The sequence below is a fragment of the Trachypithecus francoisi genome, unplaced genomic scaffold, assembly GCF_009764315.1.
Source record: "Trachypithecus francoisi isolate TF-2019V2 unplaced genomic scaffold, Tfra_2.0 Lachesis_group8, whole genome shotgun sequence".
NCBI lineage: Eukaryota > Metazoa > Chordata > Mammalia > Primates > Cercopithecidae > Trachypithecus > Trachypithecus francoisi.
Genome location: NW_022681473.1, coordinates 7,309,689 through 7,323,513, shown reverse-complemented (window position 1 = coordinate 7,323,513; position 13,825 = coordinate 7,309,689). Strand labels below are relative to the sequence as shown.

At 49.8% G+C, this 13,825-nt stretch overlaps 1 protein-coding gene across 6 annotated transcripts in view; it reads right to left on the bottom strand.

Annotated features, from left to right (window-relative positions):
* PC (pyruvate carboxylase) overlaps positions 1 to 13,825 on the bottom strand; it is a 110,865-nt gene that overhangs the window by 53,530 nt on the left and 43,510 nt on the right. Inside the window, exon 1 of one of the 6 annotated variants that reach the window (XM_033207658.1) lies at positions 9,834 to 9,852. The exons of 4 other annotated variants lie outside the window; for them this stretch is intronic. Coding sequence is in view for 1 of the 2 variants with exons in the window: in XM_033207651.1 (XP_033063542.1) it covers positions 9,344 to 9,346 (3 nt within the window). In the remaining variant the exon portion in view is untranslated. Of the gene's footprint in view, positions 1 to 9,343; positions 9,470 to 9,833; positions 9,853 to 13,825 lie in introns of those variants that run through there. One more of the 6 variants, XM_033207651.1, reaches the window with a different exon arrangement.

The window sequence follows — 13,825 nt, the reverse complement described above, 5'->3', positions numbered from 1 at the left end:
GAAGGCTGAGGTGGGCAGATCACCTTGAGGTCAGGAGTTTAAGACTAGCCTGGCCAACATGGCAAAACCCCGTCTCTACTAAAAACACAAAAATTAGCCAGGCGTGGTGGCAGGCACCTGCAATCCCAGATACTCAGGAGGCTGAGACAGGAGAATCGCTTGAACACAGGAGGCGGAGGTCACAGTCAGCCAAGATTGTGCCACTGCACTCCAGCCTGGGCAACACAGCAAGACTCCATCTCAAGAAACAAATAAAGTGCAATTCAATGCCTTTTTAAATATATTCACAGATATGTGCATCTACGACCACAATCCACTTTTAGAACATTTCATATCCCTTAGCTGTCATGCCCCAACCCCCTTAGCTCCCTCAGCCCTTGGCAACCACTAATCTACTCTCAGTCTCTATGGATTTTGCCTATTCTGGACATTTCTTTTCTTTTTTTTTTTTTTGAGATGGAGTTTTGCTCTTGTTGCCCAGGCTGGAGTGCAATGGCACGATCTCGGCTCACCACAACCTCTGCCTCCCAGGTTCAAGCGATTCTCCTGCCTCAGCCTCCTGAGTAGCTGGGATTACAGGCATGCGCCACCACACCTGGCTAATTTTGTATTTTTAGTAGAGATGGGCTTTCTCCATATTGGTCAGGCTGGTCTTGAACTCTCGACCTCAGGGGATCCACCTGCCTCAGCCTCCCAAAGTACTGGGATTACATACGTGAGCCACCATGCCCAACCAATTCTGGACATTTCATATCAACAGAATCATAAATTAGGGGGGTTTTGGGTCTGGCTTCTTAGCATATTGCCCTCCAGGTTCATCTGTGTTGCGGCGTGTGCTAGTACTTCACTTCCTTGTATGGCTAAATAATATCCCATCATACGACTATAGGTATGTGCCACACAATAATGTTGCAGTCAATGATGAAATGCATATATGATGGTGGTCCCATAATATTATTGATTTTACTTGACAGACAGAGTCTCACTCTGTCGCCCAGGCTGGAGTGCAGTGGTGCGACCATAGTGCACTGCAGCCTCGAACTCCTGGGCTCCTGAAGCCATCCTCCTGCTTCAGCCTCCCAAGTAGCTAATTTTCTGTTTCTTTTTTCACTTTTTGCAGAGACGGGGTCTTGTGACATTGCCCAGGCTGGTCTTGAACTCCCAGCCTCAAGTCATCCTCCCACTTTGGCCTCCCATGTGAGCCACTGTACCCAGCTAAGAGTTCTTGATGTAGTCTAGATATAAGTTCCTGGTTACATACATGATTTCCAAAATGTTCTCTCACTTTGTGGGTTGTCTATTCCCTTTCTTGATAGTGTCCTTTAATGTAGAAAAGTTGATTCTGATGACGTACAGTTCATTTTCTTTTATTGCTTGTGCTTTGGCATCGTATCTAAAAAAATCATTGCCCAACCTAAGGTCACAAAGAATTACACTTATTTTTCTTCTTATAGCTCTTCTTACATTTAGGTCTTTGGTCCATTTTGAATTAATTTTTGTATGTGGTATGAGGTGGGGTCCAGTTCATTCTTGTGCATGCGGATATACAGTTGTTTTAGCGCCACTTGTTGAAAGACTATTCTTTCCCCCATTAAATTGTCTTGGTGTTCTTATTGAAAATCAATTAACGGTTAATGTGAGGGTTTACTTCTGGGCTCTCAGTTCAATTCCATCGATCTATGTGTCTATCCTTACCCCAGTACCACACTGCAGTTAAATTCTGAAATCAGGAAGTGTGAGTCCTCCAACATTGTTCTTTTTTAAGATTCTTTTGGTTGTTCTGGTTCCCTTGCATTTCTCTGTGAATTTTAGGACTGTTTTGTCAATTTCCGCTAATGAAGGCATCTTGGATTGTGACAGGGATTGCAGATCAATTCAGGGAGTATTGCCATCTTAACAATACTAAGTCTCTCTGATCCATGATCATGGGGTATCTTTCCATTTATTTGGGTCTTCTTTAATTGTTTTCAACAATGTTTTATAGTTTTCAGAGTATAAGTCTTGTACTTTTATTAAATTTATTCCCAAATATTTTATCTTGATGCTATCTTAAATGGAATTGTTTTCTTCATTTTCAATTTGCCTACTGCTACTAAAATACAATTGATTTTGGCATACTGATCTTACGTCCTGCAACCTTGCTGAACTCACTCAATTCAAATAGATTTTTAATGGATTCCCTAGGTTTTTCTATACAAGATCATGTCAGCTGAAAAGAAAAATACTTTTACTCTTCCTTTCCAATCTGGATGCTCTTTATTTCATTATCTTTCCTAATTGCCCTTTATGATCAAATTTTGAACTAGTAACTAGTTATGATTTGGCAGCCCCTTCCCAAAAAGCAGCAGCAGCAGCTGCTCTGACCCTAGGATGCCAGAGCTCTCATCCCCACTGCTTTCCACACCTGCTGAGTGGATGCCTCCTCCAGGGCTTCACCTTTTGGGGAGAGGCTGCCTGGTTGGGGGCTCTGGCTCGCCTCCCTGTATGCCCTTCTCTGGACCCGGGGAGGCTGAGCCCTGTGGGTGGAGGCACCTGGGCTCCCTTGCTGGCTGGTTTCCTGTGGGTCCAGCTGATGAGAGGCACAGGCAGGAGACAAGGGTAGGTAGGAGGTGGAGAGAGAATGTGGGGTGTGTCTTCCTCACTCTTTACCAGCTTTGATGCCACCGTCCTGACCCAGGCTGTGTCTTGTCGCTATGACAGTCCCTGCTGGCATCCCAGTGTCCACTATTTAGCCCTCACTGGTGTTTGCAGGAAGCGATATATATATATATATATATTTTTTTTTGGAGACAGAGTCCCGCTCTGTCACCCAGGCTGGAGTACAATGGCACAATCTTGGCTCACTGCAACCTCTGCCTCCCGGGTTCAAGCAATTCTCCTGCCTCAGCCTCTGGAGTAGCTGGGATTACAAGCACCTGTCACCACACCTGGCTAATTTTTTTGCATTTTTAGTAGAGATAGGGTTTTGCCATGTTGGTCAGGCTGGTCTTGAACTTCTGACTTCAGGTGATCCGCCCGCCTCAGCCTCCCAAAGTGCTGAGATTATAGGTGTGAGCCACCACGCCCAGCCAGGAAACGCTATTTCTTCTCCTGACCCCTTCAAGTCTAGTGGTAGTAACGACTTTCCACTGTTGCTTGGTGCCTCAAGTTCCCTTGTTGGGTGTCTGACTTTTCTTGGCTGATTAATTCCATTTATTAGAAATAGTGTGCAACCCTCAACCATTCCTCAGTAGTCCTGACTGCTATTCTGCTAGATGACACACCCCGACATCCTGTGGAGGAAGGCACTGTGGAACCTAGGTCAATGTGAAAGCTTGGTTCTCTGGGTAAACTGATTACCAAAGTACCCAGTCCAAGAGCCAAGGAGATAGTAAAGAAATCCAATGGCAAACAGCTTCGGTTCCTGGAAGAGGAAAGTAAACAGCAACCCAGGGAGGACATGACCTTGGCTGTAGTTGCTGCTGTTTTCTCTCCCTATTCTCGACTCCTAGGAGAACATACCTTCGTAGCCCCATGATCTGACCTTTCATTCTATGCTTTGGGGTTTGAGCACAAACACTGACTGGCTCAGAGGTTTCCTGGAGATGGAGTTCTGGGCATCCACTATTGCTGAGTTTATTGTGACGGCCACGTGGCAAGTGTCGGAATCACTGACCGTTTGTGTGAGCTACTGCTGAGTGCCAGCCACTGCACTGAGTGACTTCTACGATCTCAATCATCAGAGGACTTGTAAGGGGAACATTACTGTAAGCATGGAAACAGACACCCAGATGAACAGCTTGCCTATGGCCTCAGAGCTCAAAGCCATGTAGACCCCTGTCTGCCCATCATGCCCAGCTGTGCCTCAGGTCCTGCCCTGCCACCCAGGAGTCCCTTGTAGACAGATTGTCAAGATTGATCATGCTAGTGATTAGCAGTTACCAATCTCTCCTCCCTGCCTCCTCCACCATCACTCTTGCCCTGGCCAATTTCCGGCCTGTGATCACACCCTCCTCCTCCTCCAGCTGTATCACATCACAGTCACACCTGTGTGTCCCTCAAACTCTGACTACAGCCCTTCCCCCAGGCTTTCTGTGTAACCACAGTCGTGCTGCCCAGCCAACCCCCAGCTGAGTGGACATTTTGTTTTGTTGTTTTGGAGTTCTGCAAACAGCAAGAGCTCCCAGTTCGCCTTTACCCTAAAATGTACACCCCAGGGACAGGAGGGAAGCATGACAGCTGCAGCAGGCCAGGCTGTCAGGAGGCTAGCCACTCCACCACTGCAGCCCATCCACCTGCTGAGCAGCTGCTGACTCGCCAGGACTTACTTTTCTGCTCCACATTAGCAGGGGGGTGTTCATCCAAATATAACAGTTCCTCCTCAAGGATGAAATTAGATTGCTGAAAACCCCCATGGGGAGGAAGGAGGCATGCAGGGTCCGGGGACCTGCGGTGGTGAGGGGATCTACAAAAGCCCTGGGGCCAGACTGCCTTTCCCATCTTCTAAATCCCAATCCAAAAGGGATGCAGTCTCAGCACTGCCAACTCCTTTCCCCAGTCTGAAGGAAGAGGTCACGTCTTATAATCATCATGAAAACAAGAATAATAATTCATAGTAGTTGGAGTGCCAGGCCCTGGGTGAGGCACCATCCTGATTATCTCCTCAGTACTCACAAGGCCAGTACGGCTCTATCCAACCATGTTGTTGAGTTCGTCCCTACAGACTATAATTATTATTATTTAAAAAAATACATTTTTTGGCTGGGCACGGTGGCTCACACCTGTAATCCCTGCACTTTGGGAGGCCGAGGCAGGCGGATCACCTGAGGTCAGGAGTTCAAAACCAGCTTGGCCAACATGGAGAAACCCCATCTCTACTAAAAAAAAATTAGCCAGGCATGGTGGCAGGTGCCTGTAATCCCAGCTACTGGGGAGGCTGAGGCAGGAGAATCACTTGAACCCAGGAGGTGGAGGTTGCAGTGAGCCAAGATGGTGCCATTGCACTCCAGCTTGGGCAACAGAGTGAGAGACTCCATCTCAGAAATAAATAAATAAATAAATAAATATTTAGAGACAGAGTCTCATTTCATCACCCAGGCTGGAGTGCAATGGCGTGATCTCAGCTCACTGCAACCTCCGCCTCCTAGGCTCAAGTGATTCTCCTGCCTCAGCCTCCCGGGTAGCTGGGATTATAGACACCCACCACCATGCCCAGCTACAGACTATAATTATATTTAACAACAACATTGCTAGTGCTCTGCAGTTTAGAAGGCACTTCAGCAGACACTCTCACTTGCTGCTAAGAGTAACCTCGCCTACTAGGCAGGACAAGCACCATCTTCATTCGACAGAAGCTTTTACACAGAGCACGGGACTTTCTGGCCTGTCTCCCACCCTTAATGTCCCACACCAGTTCCTGATCTCCTGCCCCACCTCTCCTGCACCCTGCCCCTCAGGTGACTCACTGTGTCAACATCCTTGAGGAAATGATTTCTGGTTCATGGCCCCAGAGCTGGAGCTTTGGAAGGATAAAGAGAAAAGCAGCCAGAGTCTCTGCCCTCAAGAGACAGGCATTCTAAGGCTGGGCACGGTGGCTCATGTCTGTAATCTCAGCACTTTGGTAGGCCGAAGCAGGCAGATCACTCGAGCCCAGGAGTTTGAGACCAGCCTGGGCAATGTGGCAAAACTCTGTCTCTACAAAAAATACAAAAATTGCCCTTGCGTGGTAGCACATGCCTGTAGTCCCAGCTACTTAGGAGGCTGAGGTGGGAGAATCACCTGAGCCTCCCTGGGAGGTCAAGGCTGCAGTGGGCTGTGATCGCACCACTGCACTCCAGCGTGGGTGACACAGCGAGACCCTGTCTCAAAAAACACACACACAAAGACACAAATTCTAATGAAAGAGAAAGGACAAACACAAATAAGAAACTGTATAACTAAGTGGGAAGGAAGGCCTGGCAGGGGCCACCTGGCCAAGTCTGGACCACAGGCTGCTGCGATTCTGTGGGAGGGGAACGGCATTTAGAGTTAAACCTTGGGTCCAAGTTCTGGCTTTGCTACCACCCATCAAATGACCTTGGGGAATTCACTCTACCTCTCTGGACCCCTTAGTCCGTCTACAAAACAGATTTATCCCTCTCAGCGCAGAGGGCTGAAAATTAAGGGATCTGTTTTATGGGAAACTTCAAATTGTCTCCTCGGTTTCATAAACTGTAAACCGCAATACACATGCAAAGGACTGTGATTAGATTTCACCTCATCAGAGGCATCAAGTATTTACTGAGCAACGAACTGCCTGTAACGCACACTTGAGGGACGGAGAATCATATAAAACATGGCCTCTGCCTTTAAGAAAATCACTATCTGGTGATGAAGCAAGACAGGCACAGCCAACATACAACAAACACATAGTGTGTGCAAAGGCACTGCTGTGAGAGAAAAGGGAGAGGAGGCAGGCCGAGCAGCTTAGGAGAGCTAAGTGAAGGCTCACGGAGGAGACGCTTGGGCCTGGCCCTTAGGAAGGGCGCCAGCGCCTGCTGTGTGAGTGCACTGGGGTGAGAGGGAGAAACAGGGCCAACTGTCCTCATCTCCACGTGTGGACTCCAAGCTGACTCTGTTCAGGGTCAGGGGCCAGTGGAGCCAGTTCAAATGCTGATCACAACCCCCTAATGCTAATTAATCTGGTTACCTAGAGGAACTAACTTTTCTGAGACTCTGTAAAATAAGAATAATTATTTGACTTTGTTCATTGGGAGGATTAAATATGAGAATGCATGTGAACTGGTCTGTATTAGGGATGTAATACATGCTACAAATTAATAATCATCGACATCAAAGAAGGTCTGACTGCCAGGGTGAGACCAGATTTTGGAAGGTCAGAAACCCCAATAAAGAAATGTAGAAACAATGATTTGGGGGTGATCAGCATAGAAGTGACAGCCAAAGCTATGAGAAAGAGCTTGGCCTCGGCAAGGTGGGGAGGGCTGCTGCCCACAAGCCCAGCTCTGGCCACCAGCATGCACCCTCCCCACCAGAACCACGGGTGCCTGGGCTGCCCAGGCCCTGGAAAGCTCAGCCCAGGGCGTCACCACTCGCCCGTTTTCCTGAGACGAGCACAGGAGCAGAGGTGGAACAGCAGAAATGTGAGGAGGAGAAACTGAGGCAGGAATGAAACGGAAGGGATGGTCTTAAGAGGCGCAAACAAATACTGCTAGTATGTCATAGCATAGGAGCCCAAAAGAGAAGTTTCAGGCAGAGGTGGGCAGGCGGGGAGCCTGCGGTACCATGAACTCTCAAAGTTGTGGGGAAGGGCAGCACCAAGCAGACAATGACCAGGTGAGAGACTGACACAGAAACAACAGAAGATGAAGCAGGAAGTTTAAGGGAACAATATGCAGCCCCCCCAAAAAGTATGCATTCATTCATTCAATCACTTCTGAATGCGCCTTTACAACATGCCAGGCACTGTTGGTCATCAGAGAGAAAGCTGCGCAGGAGAGAACAGGTCCCTGTCATCATGAAACTGACATTTCATGCCAGCCAGGAAACCGAGCACACAAACAAGACCATTCCAGATCCATCCTGATTGGTAAGTACTGTCTTCCGGCCTCAGACCCCCTCCTGATGGCAGGTCTCCCTTGGTGTCACAGAGAAAGGTACCACCTGACAGAGAACAAAGCCGCAGAGCTCAATCCCTCCATCCCCGGCCTAGAACTCCCGGGGATGGGATGGGGGTAAAGGCACGTTCTTAACAATTGCTAATCCCGACCGGGCGCGGTGGCTCAAGTCTGTAATCCCAGCACTTTGGGAGGCCGAGACGGGCGGATCACGAGGTCAGGAGATCAAGACCATCCTGGCTAACACGGTGAAACCCCGTCTCTACTAAAAAATACAAAAAACGAGCCGGGCGAGGTGGCGGGCGCCTGTAGTCCCAGCTACTCCGGAGGCTGAGGCCGGAGAATGGCGTAAACCCGGGGGGCGGAGCTTTCAGTGAGCTGAGATCCGGCCACTGCACTCCAGCCTGGGCGACAGAGCGAGACTCCGTCTCAAAAAAAAAAAAAAAAAATTGCTAATCCCAAGCAGTTTGGGACTAAGCAGAGGGAAATATAGCTGAAGCATACATAGATGTCCACGTCACCTCCATCCCCGCAGCCTTTCCTCCTACAAGCATGTGCATGTACACACACGTGCACACTGGCTCTCTCCCCTCTCCCTGGATTGTTATCCCATGACCTGGCAGGGAGCCCGGCCTGTCTGCAGTTAAAGAACCAGAGGCCATTTGGAACCTGATCAGTTTCTCCTCCTCCTGAACTGAGGAAAAGGTTTTCTTCAAAATGGGAGATGTTCTCTCCCCTTAAATGTGAGCAGTGAGTCCTACTCAAACGCCAGAGGTCTGGTCTCCCAAAATACAGGTAGTAACATGTTTTTCCTTTGCTGCTGTCTAGGAGGCCTCACATGTTGAACAGAGCATGACCTCACCCCTCCAATTTCCCAGATTCCTAAAGGAAAGCCGGGCCTTTCTGTTCTGTAACTTCAGGGCATTTTGTGAAGGACTGAGCTGGCTGGGGAGCTGGAGCACAGCAGCGCATGAGGGGCCGGCCAGTGCTGAACTAAGAGCAGGGCCTCCCCATGACCACTGGCAGCCACGCCATTTACACAGGGAACCATGCAGCCTTTCCCCCAACTGTCACCATCATGCAAGGGCATTCTGGCCCAGAGTTCTCAGATCCATGGCCAAGGTCTTCTGTCCATGGTCTCAGGCAAAATCTGTTCTCGGCCAGAAATGGTGGCTCACGCCTGTAATCCCAGCACTTTGGGAGGCCGAGGCGGGCAGATCACTTGAGGTCAGGAGTTCAAGACCATCCTGGCCGGCATGGTGAAACCCTATCTCTACTAAATATACAAAATTAGCCGGGTGTGGTGGCACACACCTGTAATCCCAGCTACTCGGGAGGCTAAGGCAGAAGAATCGCTTGAACCCAGGAGGCAGGGGTTGCAGTGAGTCGAGATCATACCACTGCACTCCAGCCTGGGTGACAGAGCAAGACTAAAAAACAAACAAGCAAACAAACAAAACAACAACAACAAAATCTGTTCTCAGGTCAAGTAGGGTTTGCCTACCTCCTGCCCCCCCAGCTTGCCCATGCCTGACGAGAACGGTCCCCAGAGCCCTTGAGAAACGATCTGGTCCAACCCTCCCTTGGATTCCTGTTCTCTAAGGACTGTTGCCATCCTTCTACCCTCTGCTCTTCCAAGAGCTAGAAGGCTGCCAAGTCCCAGAGGGAAGAGTAACAATGGCCAGGATGTGTGGGCACCCCTACCCAGGACAAAGTGCCTGGAGGCCTCTGAAAGTCAGTCCTCTTACCATGGCAGTCGGTCTGCAGAGTTCCAGGGAGGCCACAAGTCTGGAACACCCAAGTCTGGGCCCGAGGCCTGCTGCCTGTTTATAATTGATGTTCTAGGTTAATCCCCTGTCAATGACTTTCCAGAACTGTCCCCTCCTTTACCGCTCCCAGGAGAGAGAGGCTGCTTGGGAGCCAATCTCTGGCTTAGGGGTGGGCCTTGAGTAGACTGAGGAAAGGATAAAAAAACAAACACCAGGTCAGGGGTGAGCTGGAAGAGCGGCGGTCAAAAGCCACTGCTCACAAGTTCTGGTGGAAAGATGAAAGGGCAGTGGTGTTTGAGTTTCACAAAGAAGGGAGGGCCAGGGCCAGGGCTGGGAAAGCCAGCCAGGAGAGAGATAGGGCATCTGGCCTAAGGAAAAGAGCAGAAGATTCAATGGGGAGAAGAAAAAAGAAGGAGTCTAATGTCTTCCTCTTTCCTGCCAAGACCTCACTATACCTTGGGTGGTCTACCTGAGAACTGGTGACATCATGGGCCTGTCTCCCCACAGGGCCAGAAGACTGGATCCCTCACCAGGGCACATGTTACCTGGTGATTAGTGTGAGCTGGTGGCCCAGTACGATTTATCAGCAAGCAGATGTTCACATGTGTGAATATACTACGAAACCACCCAGCTCAGTTCATTTAACAGTGTTATCCTAAAGGCCACTCCAGTCAGAAGCCAGAACAGAGTTCCCATCTACTGGGCACCACCCCACCATCGCAAGAAAGCAAAACACCAGGCCGAGCTCTGACAAGCTCCTTGGAAGGAGGCACAGTCAATAGCTCACTGTTAGATCTTTTGCTTGGCCTCCCGAACCCGAGGCTAATTGGTCGGAGGTCTTTCATGGTTCGGCACGCTCGGTGTATGACAGGAGACGGCATCTGAAGAGAGCGGGTGGGCTGAGCCTGCTACGGGAATGTAAGTGCACCCTGATCCAAGCCAGGCAGAGAGGTCTGAACACCCCAATGTCCCCAAGAACATGCGTTAACTGAAAAGTCAGGGTGGAGGGATCCTGCACATTCCTTCAGGTCCAGGATCCTGACCAGCACCAGCACCTGTTTCCGCCTCTTCTCCATCTTTTCCCAAGATGACAACAAGCAGCTTTCTGTTTCCCTTCCAGCCCCCGAAGGAAGGGGGCGGCTACCCGGAAGGTGAGCCCAGAATGACACTCAAACCAGGGGCCCTGCCTGGGAATAAAGAGTAGAGGATCAGCTGGAACGGCAACGCGGGAAATGGTGGAAAGTCCTCATGTCCAGTGCCACAGCTGCTAGTTGTGACAATTCTTGTCCTTATCCAACACCAGGATAGGCACCGGGTGCCTCTTCCCCAGCTGGAGGCAGAGAGGTGCCACCAACTCCCACACTCGCCTTGAGATTTGCCCTCTGGCTGGCGAGCTGCTGGGGGCGGGGGGGCGGAGCTGGAGGAAGTATCTGCATGGAGCCTGCACCTGGCCTAAGCCTCATCCAGGAGTGCCATTCCCAGTGACTTGCCCAGTGTCATACTCGTCATGGGCCCCAGCCATCTCCACTCGTGCTTCATTCCTTAGCACACAGAGGTCATGCAGGACATGATCTTTGGAACAGGTGTCCCTACCGCTCCCCACAGAGGAGAAGCTGCCTGAGAGTTGGGTCACAGCTTACCCAGCTCTTCCTGCAGTGAGCATTTCACAGGCTACTACTGGACTGGACCAAAAATGTAATCACCACCACATGTCCTATTTGGTTCAGTGCAGCCTGCCTGAGTCTCCATCGGCATTGCGGAGCCAGAGCTGACAAGACACAGTCCCTGCCCTCCAGGAGCTCACATCGGGAAAGGCACTAGACACATAAACAGAGAAGAGAAACCAAGTGTGGTGGGGGCCAAAGGAAGCAAGCACCAGCTCTGAACGAGCGGTGGGAGGAGGGGACTCAGGTATTAGGAAACCATGGGAGCTGAGACTCACAGACAAGGTGAATGACAGAGGACTGGCCGGAAGGGAAAAGGGAAGACAGTGGTGTGGCCAGGACACTGGCCATTGTGTGGTCACAAACCATGCAGTTTGGCATGGCTGGAACATGGGGTATGAGCAGAAGGGGACGCAGGGGCCTGACCACTCACTGTAGCATGATCCATGCTGTCTTCAATTTACACAGAAAGCCCAGTGTCAAAAAATTCAACAATTAACCTTCTATGCAATTGTAAAATACCCTGAAACCAACAATTACTACGACTTTATAATGGGTTTCTTCATCTGAGAAAAACACAAGCGGGCGGAGTAAGTGTCTGGTTTAGTTAAATGGTAGCAAGGTTATGCGCTGCTGCCCTGGCAAATGAGTCACTCACATGCTCAACAACACTGTTAGTCCTGGGTGACAAACAGAACCAGGCTTCCAGCTGGAGGTTCCAGGTGGAGAACAAGTTGGTCTGTGCTCAGCTCTGGGTAGTGCCTGCATCTGTCCCGTCCTTGTCTTGGCTCAAGGTCCATCCTGCAGAAAGCTCCTTGTACCATCAGGGCAGCTGGATGGACCCTTCTAACAGCCCTGGTCCCCCATTCTCCTCGGCCACCCCAAATCTAGCCACACATGCACGGATGTTGTATGACTTCTATGGAGCAAAGTAAGCAAGCAGAGTTTCTTTCATTTACTCAGAAAGCCTGTAAGGACTGTCCACTATGTAACAGAAAAGAGGCTAGGTGCTATGGGGAAGCAGAGAGGGTGATGGACCCACACTTTAAGAACTCACCATGCAGCCGGTGGAGGCAGGATCTGCATGTGGCAAATTAGCATCCACCCCCAGAGTCAACTGCCAAAGAATAAGGCTGCAGGGCAGGGGATCACAGGGGCTAAGGTTTCCAGGCCTCTACTGTCCATGACCCCTAGAAAGATGCAACAAACCAGCTGGGCGCAGTGGCTCATGCCTGTAATCCCAGCACTTTGGGAGGCCGAGGCGGGCAGATCATGAGGTCAGGAGATCGAGACCATTCTGGCTAACTTGGTGAAACCCCGTCTTTACTAAAAATACAAAAAATTAGCCAGTCGTGGTGGCGGGCGCCTGTAGTCCCAGCTACTCGGGAGGCTGAGGCAGGAGAATGGCGTAAACCCGGGAGGCGGAGCTTGCAGTGAGCCGAGATCGCACCACTGCACTCCAGCCTGGACGACAGAGCGAGACTCTGTCTCAAAAAAACAAAAACAAAAACAAACAAACAAAAAAATGCAACAAACCAACTACTTTGTGATACCGGCTCCAGGCCAGAGAGCAAAGGCTCTGGACTGATCCAACCCAACCCTGGTGTTGACAGTCTTATAGTGTCGCAGAATGCCCGGTGTCCTTCCTCCTCCACACAAATCACATAAACCCACTGTTCTCCTCTCCCAGCACTGCAGTTTGAGTTCTGGGAACTGTGTTTAACTGCAACTCCAACACTTTAAGTCACTCTTCAACTTGGGAATTTACATCACCTTCTGAACTTTAGTTTCCTGATCTATAAAATGCAGAATGATCTGAGCCATCTTGTGGAGTTGCTATGAGAACCCAATGAGGTAACGTAGTTTTGAAATACCTAAGAGAGTCTAGCACAGTAGAGATGTCCCAAAAAATGACCCCAATGGTCAGCCCTTGTGATAATAGCCTTAGTCCTTCTCTCTTCCATCATGCCCTAGGGCCTCAATATAAGACAGGAAGAGATCTAGACACAAGCCCAGGGAGGCTAAAAACAGAATGTCAGTCCCTTGTAGGATGGTGACTAGAAGGAGCTGCGTGCTGTGAATCAGACAGTCATGGCCCTATCTCTGCTACTGTTACCAATGCTGTGCCAAGAGGCAAGTCACCCCGCCATCCTGGGATTCAGTTTCTTCCCCTACTAGACAGGGAAAATAATTACCAGCCTCCTTCACAGGAGCAGCCTGGACAAAAAAAAGAAAAAACCATAACCCAGGTGCCAACGGCAGATGCCTGTGGTCCCAGCTACTCTGGACGCTAAGGCAGGAGTTTGAGGCTGCAGTGAGCTATGATCACACTTGTAAATAGCCACCACACTACAGCCTGGGCAACACAGCCAGAGCTTGTCTCTCTCTTTTTTTTTTTTTGAGATGGAGTTTCACTCTTGTTGCCCAGGCTGGAGTGCAATGGCACGATCTCGGCTCACTGCAACCTTCACTTCCTGGGTTCAAGATATTCTCCTACCTCAGTTTCCCAAGTAGCTGGAATTACAGGCATCTACCACAATGCCCAGCTAATTTTTTGTATTTTTAGTAGAGACAGGGTTTCACCATGTTGGCCAGGCTGGTCTCGAACTCCTGACCTCAGGTGATCCACCCACCTCGGCCTCCCAGAGTGCTGAGATTACAGGCGTGAGCCACTATGCCCAGCCCAGAGCCTGTCTCTTTAAAAAAATAACAATAAATAAGACACATCCCTGTCTTCAGTCTAGTTAAGAAGGAAGGCATAAAGAGGAAGACATTAAACAACATAAAGTTAAATTAA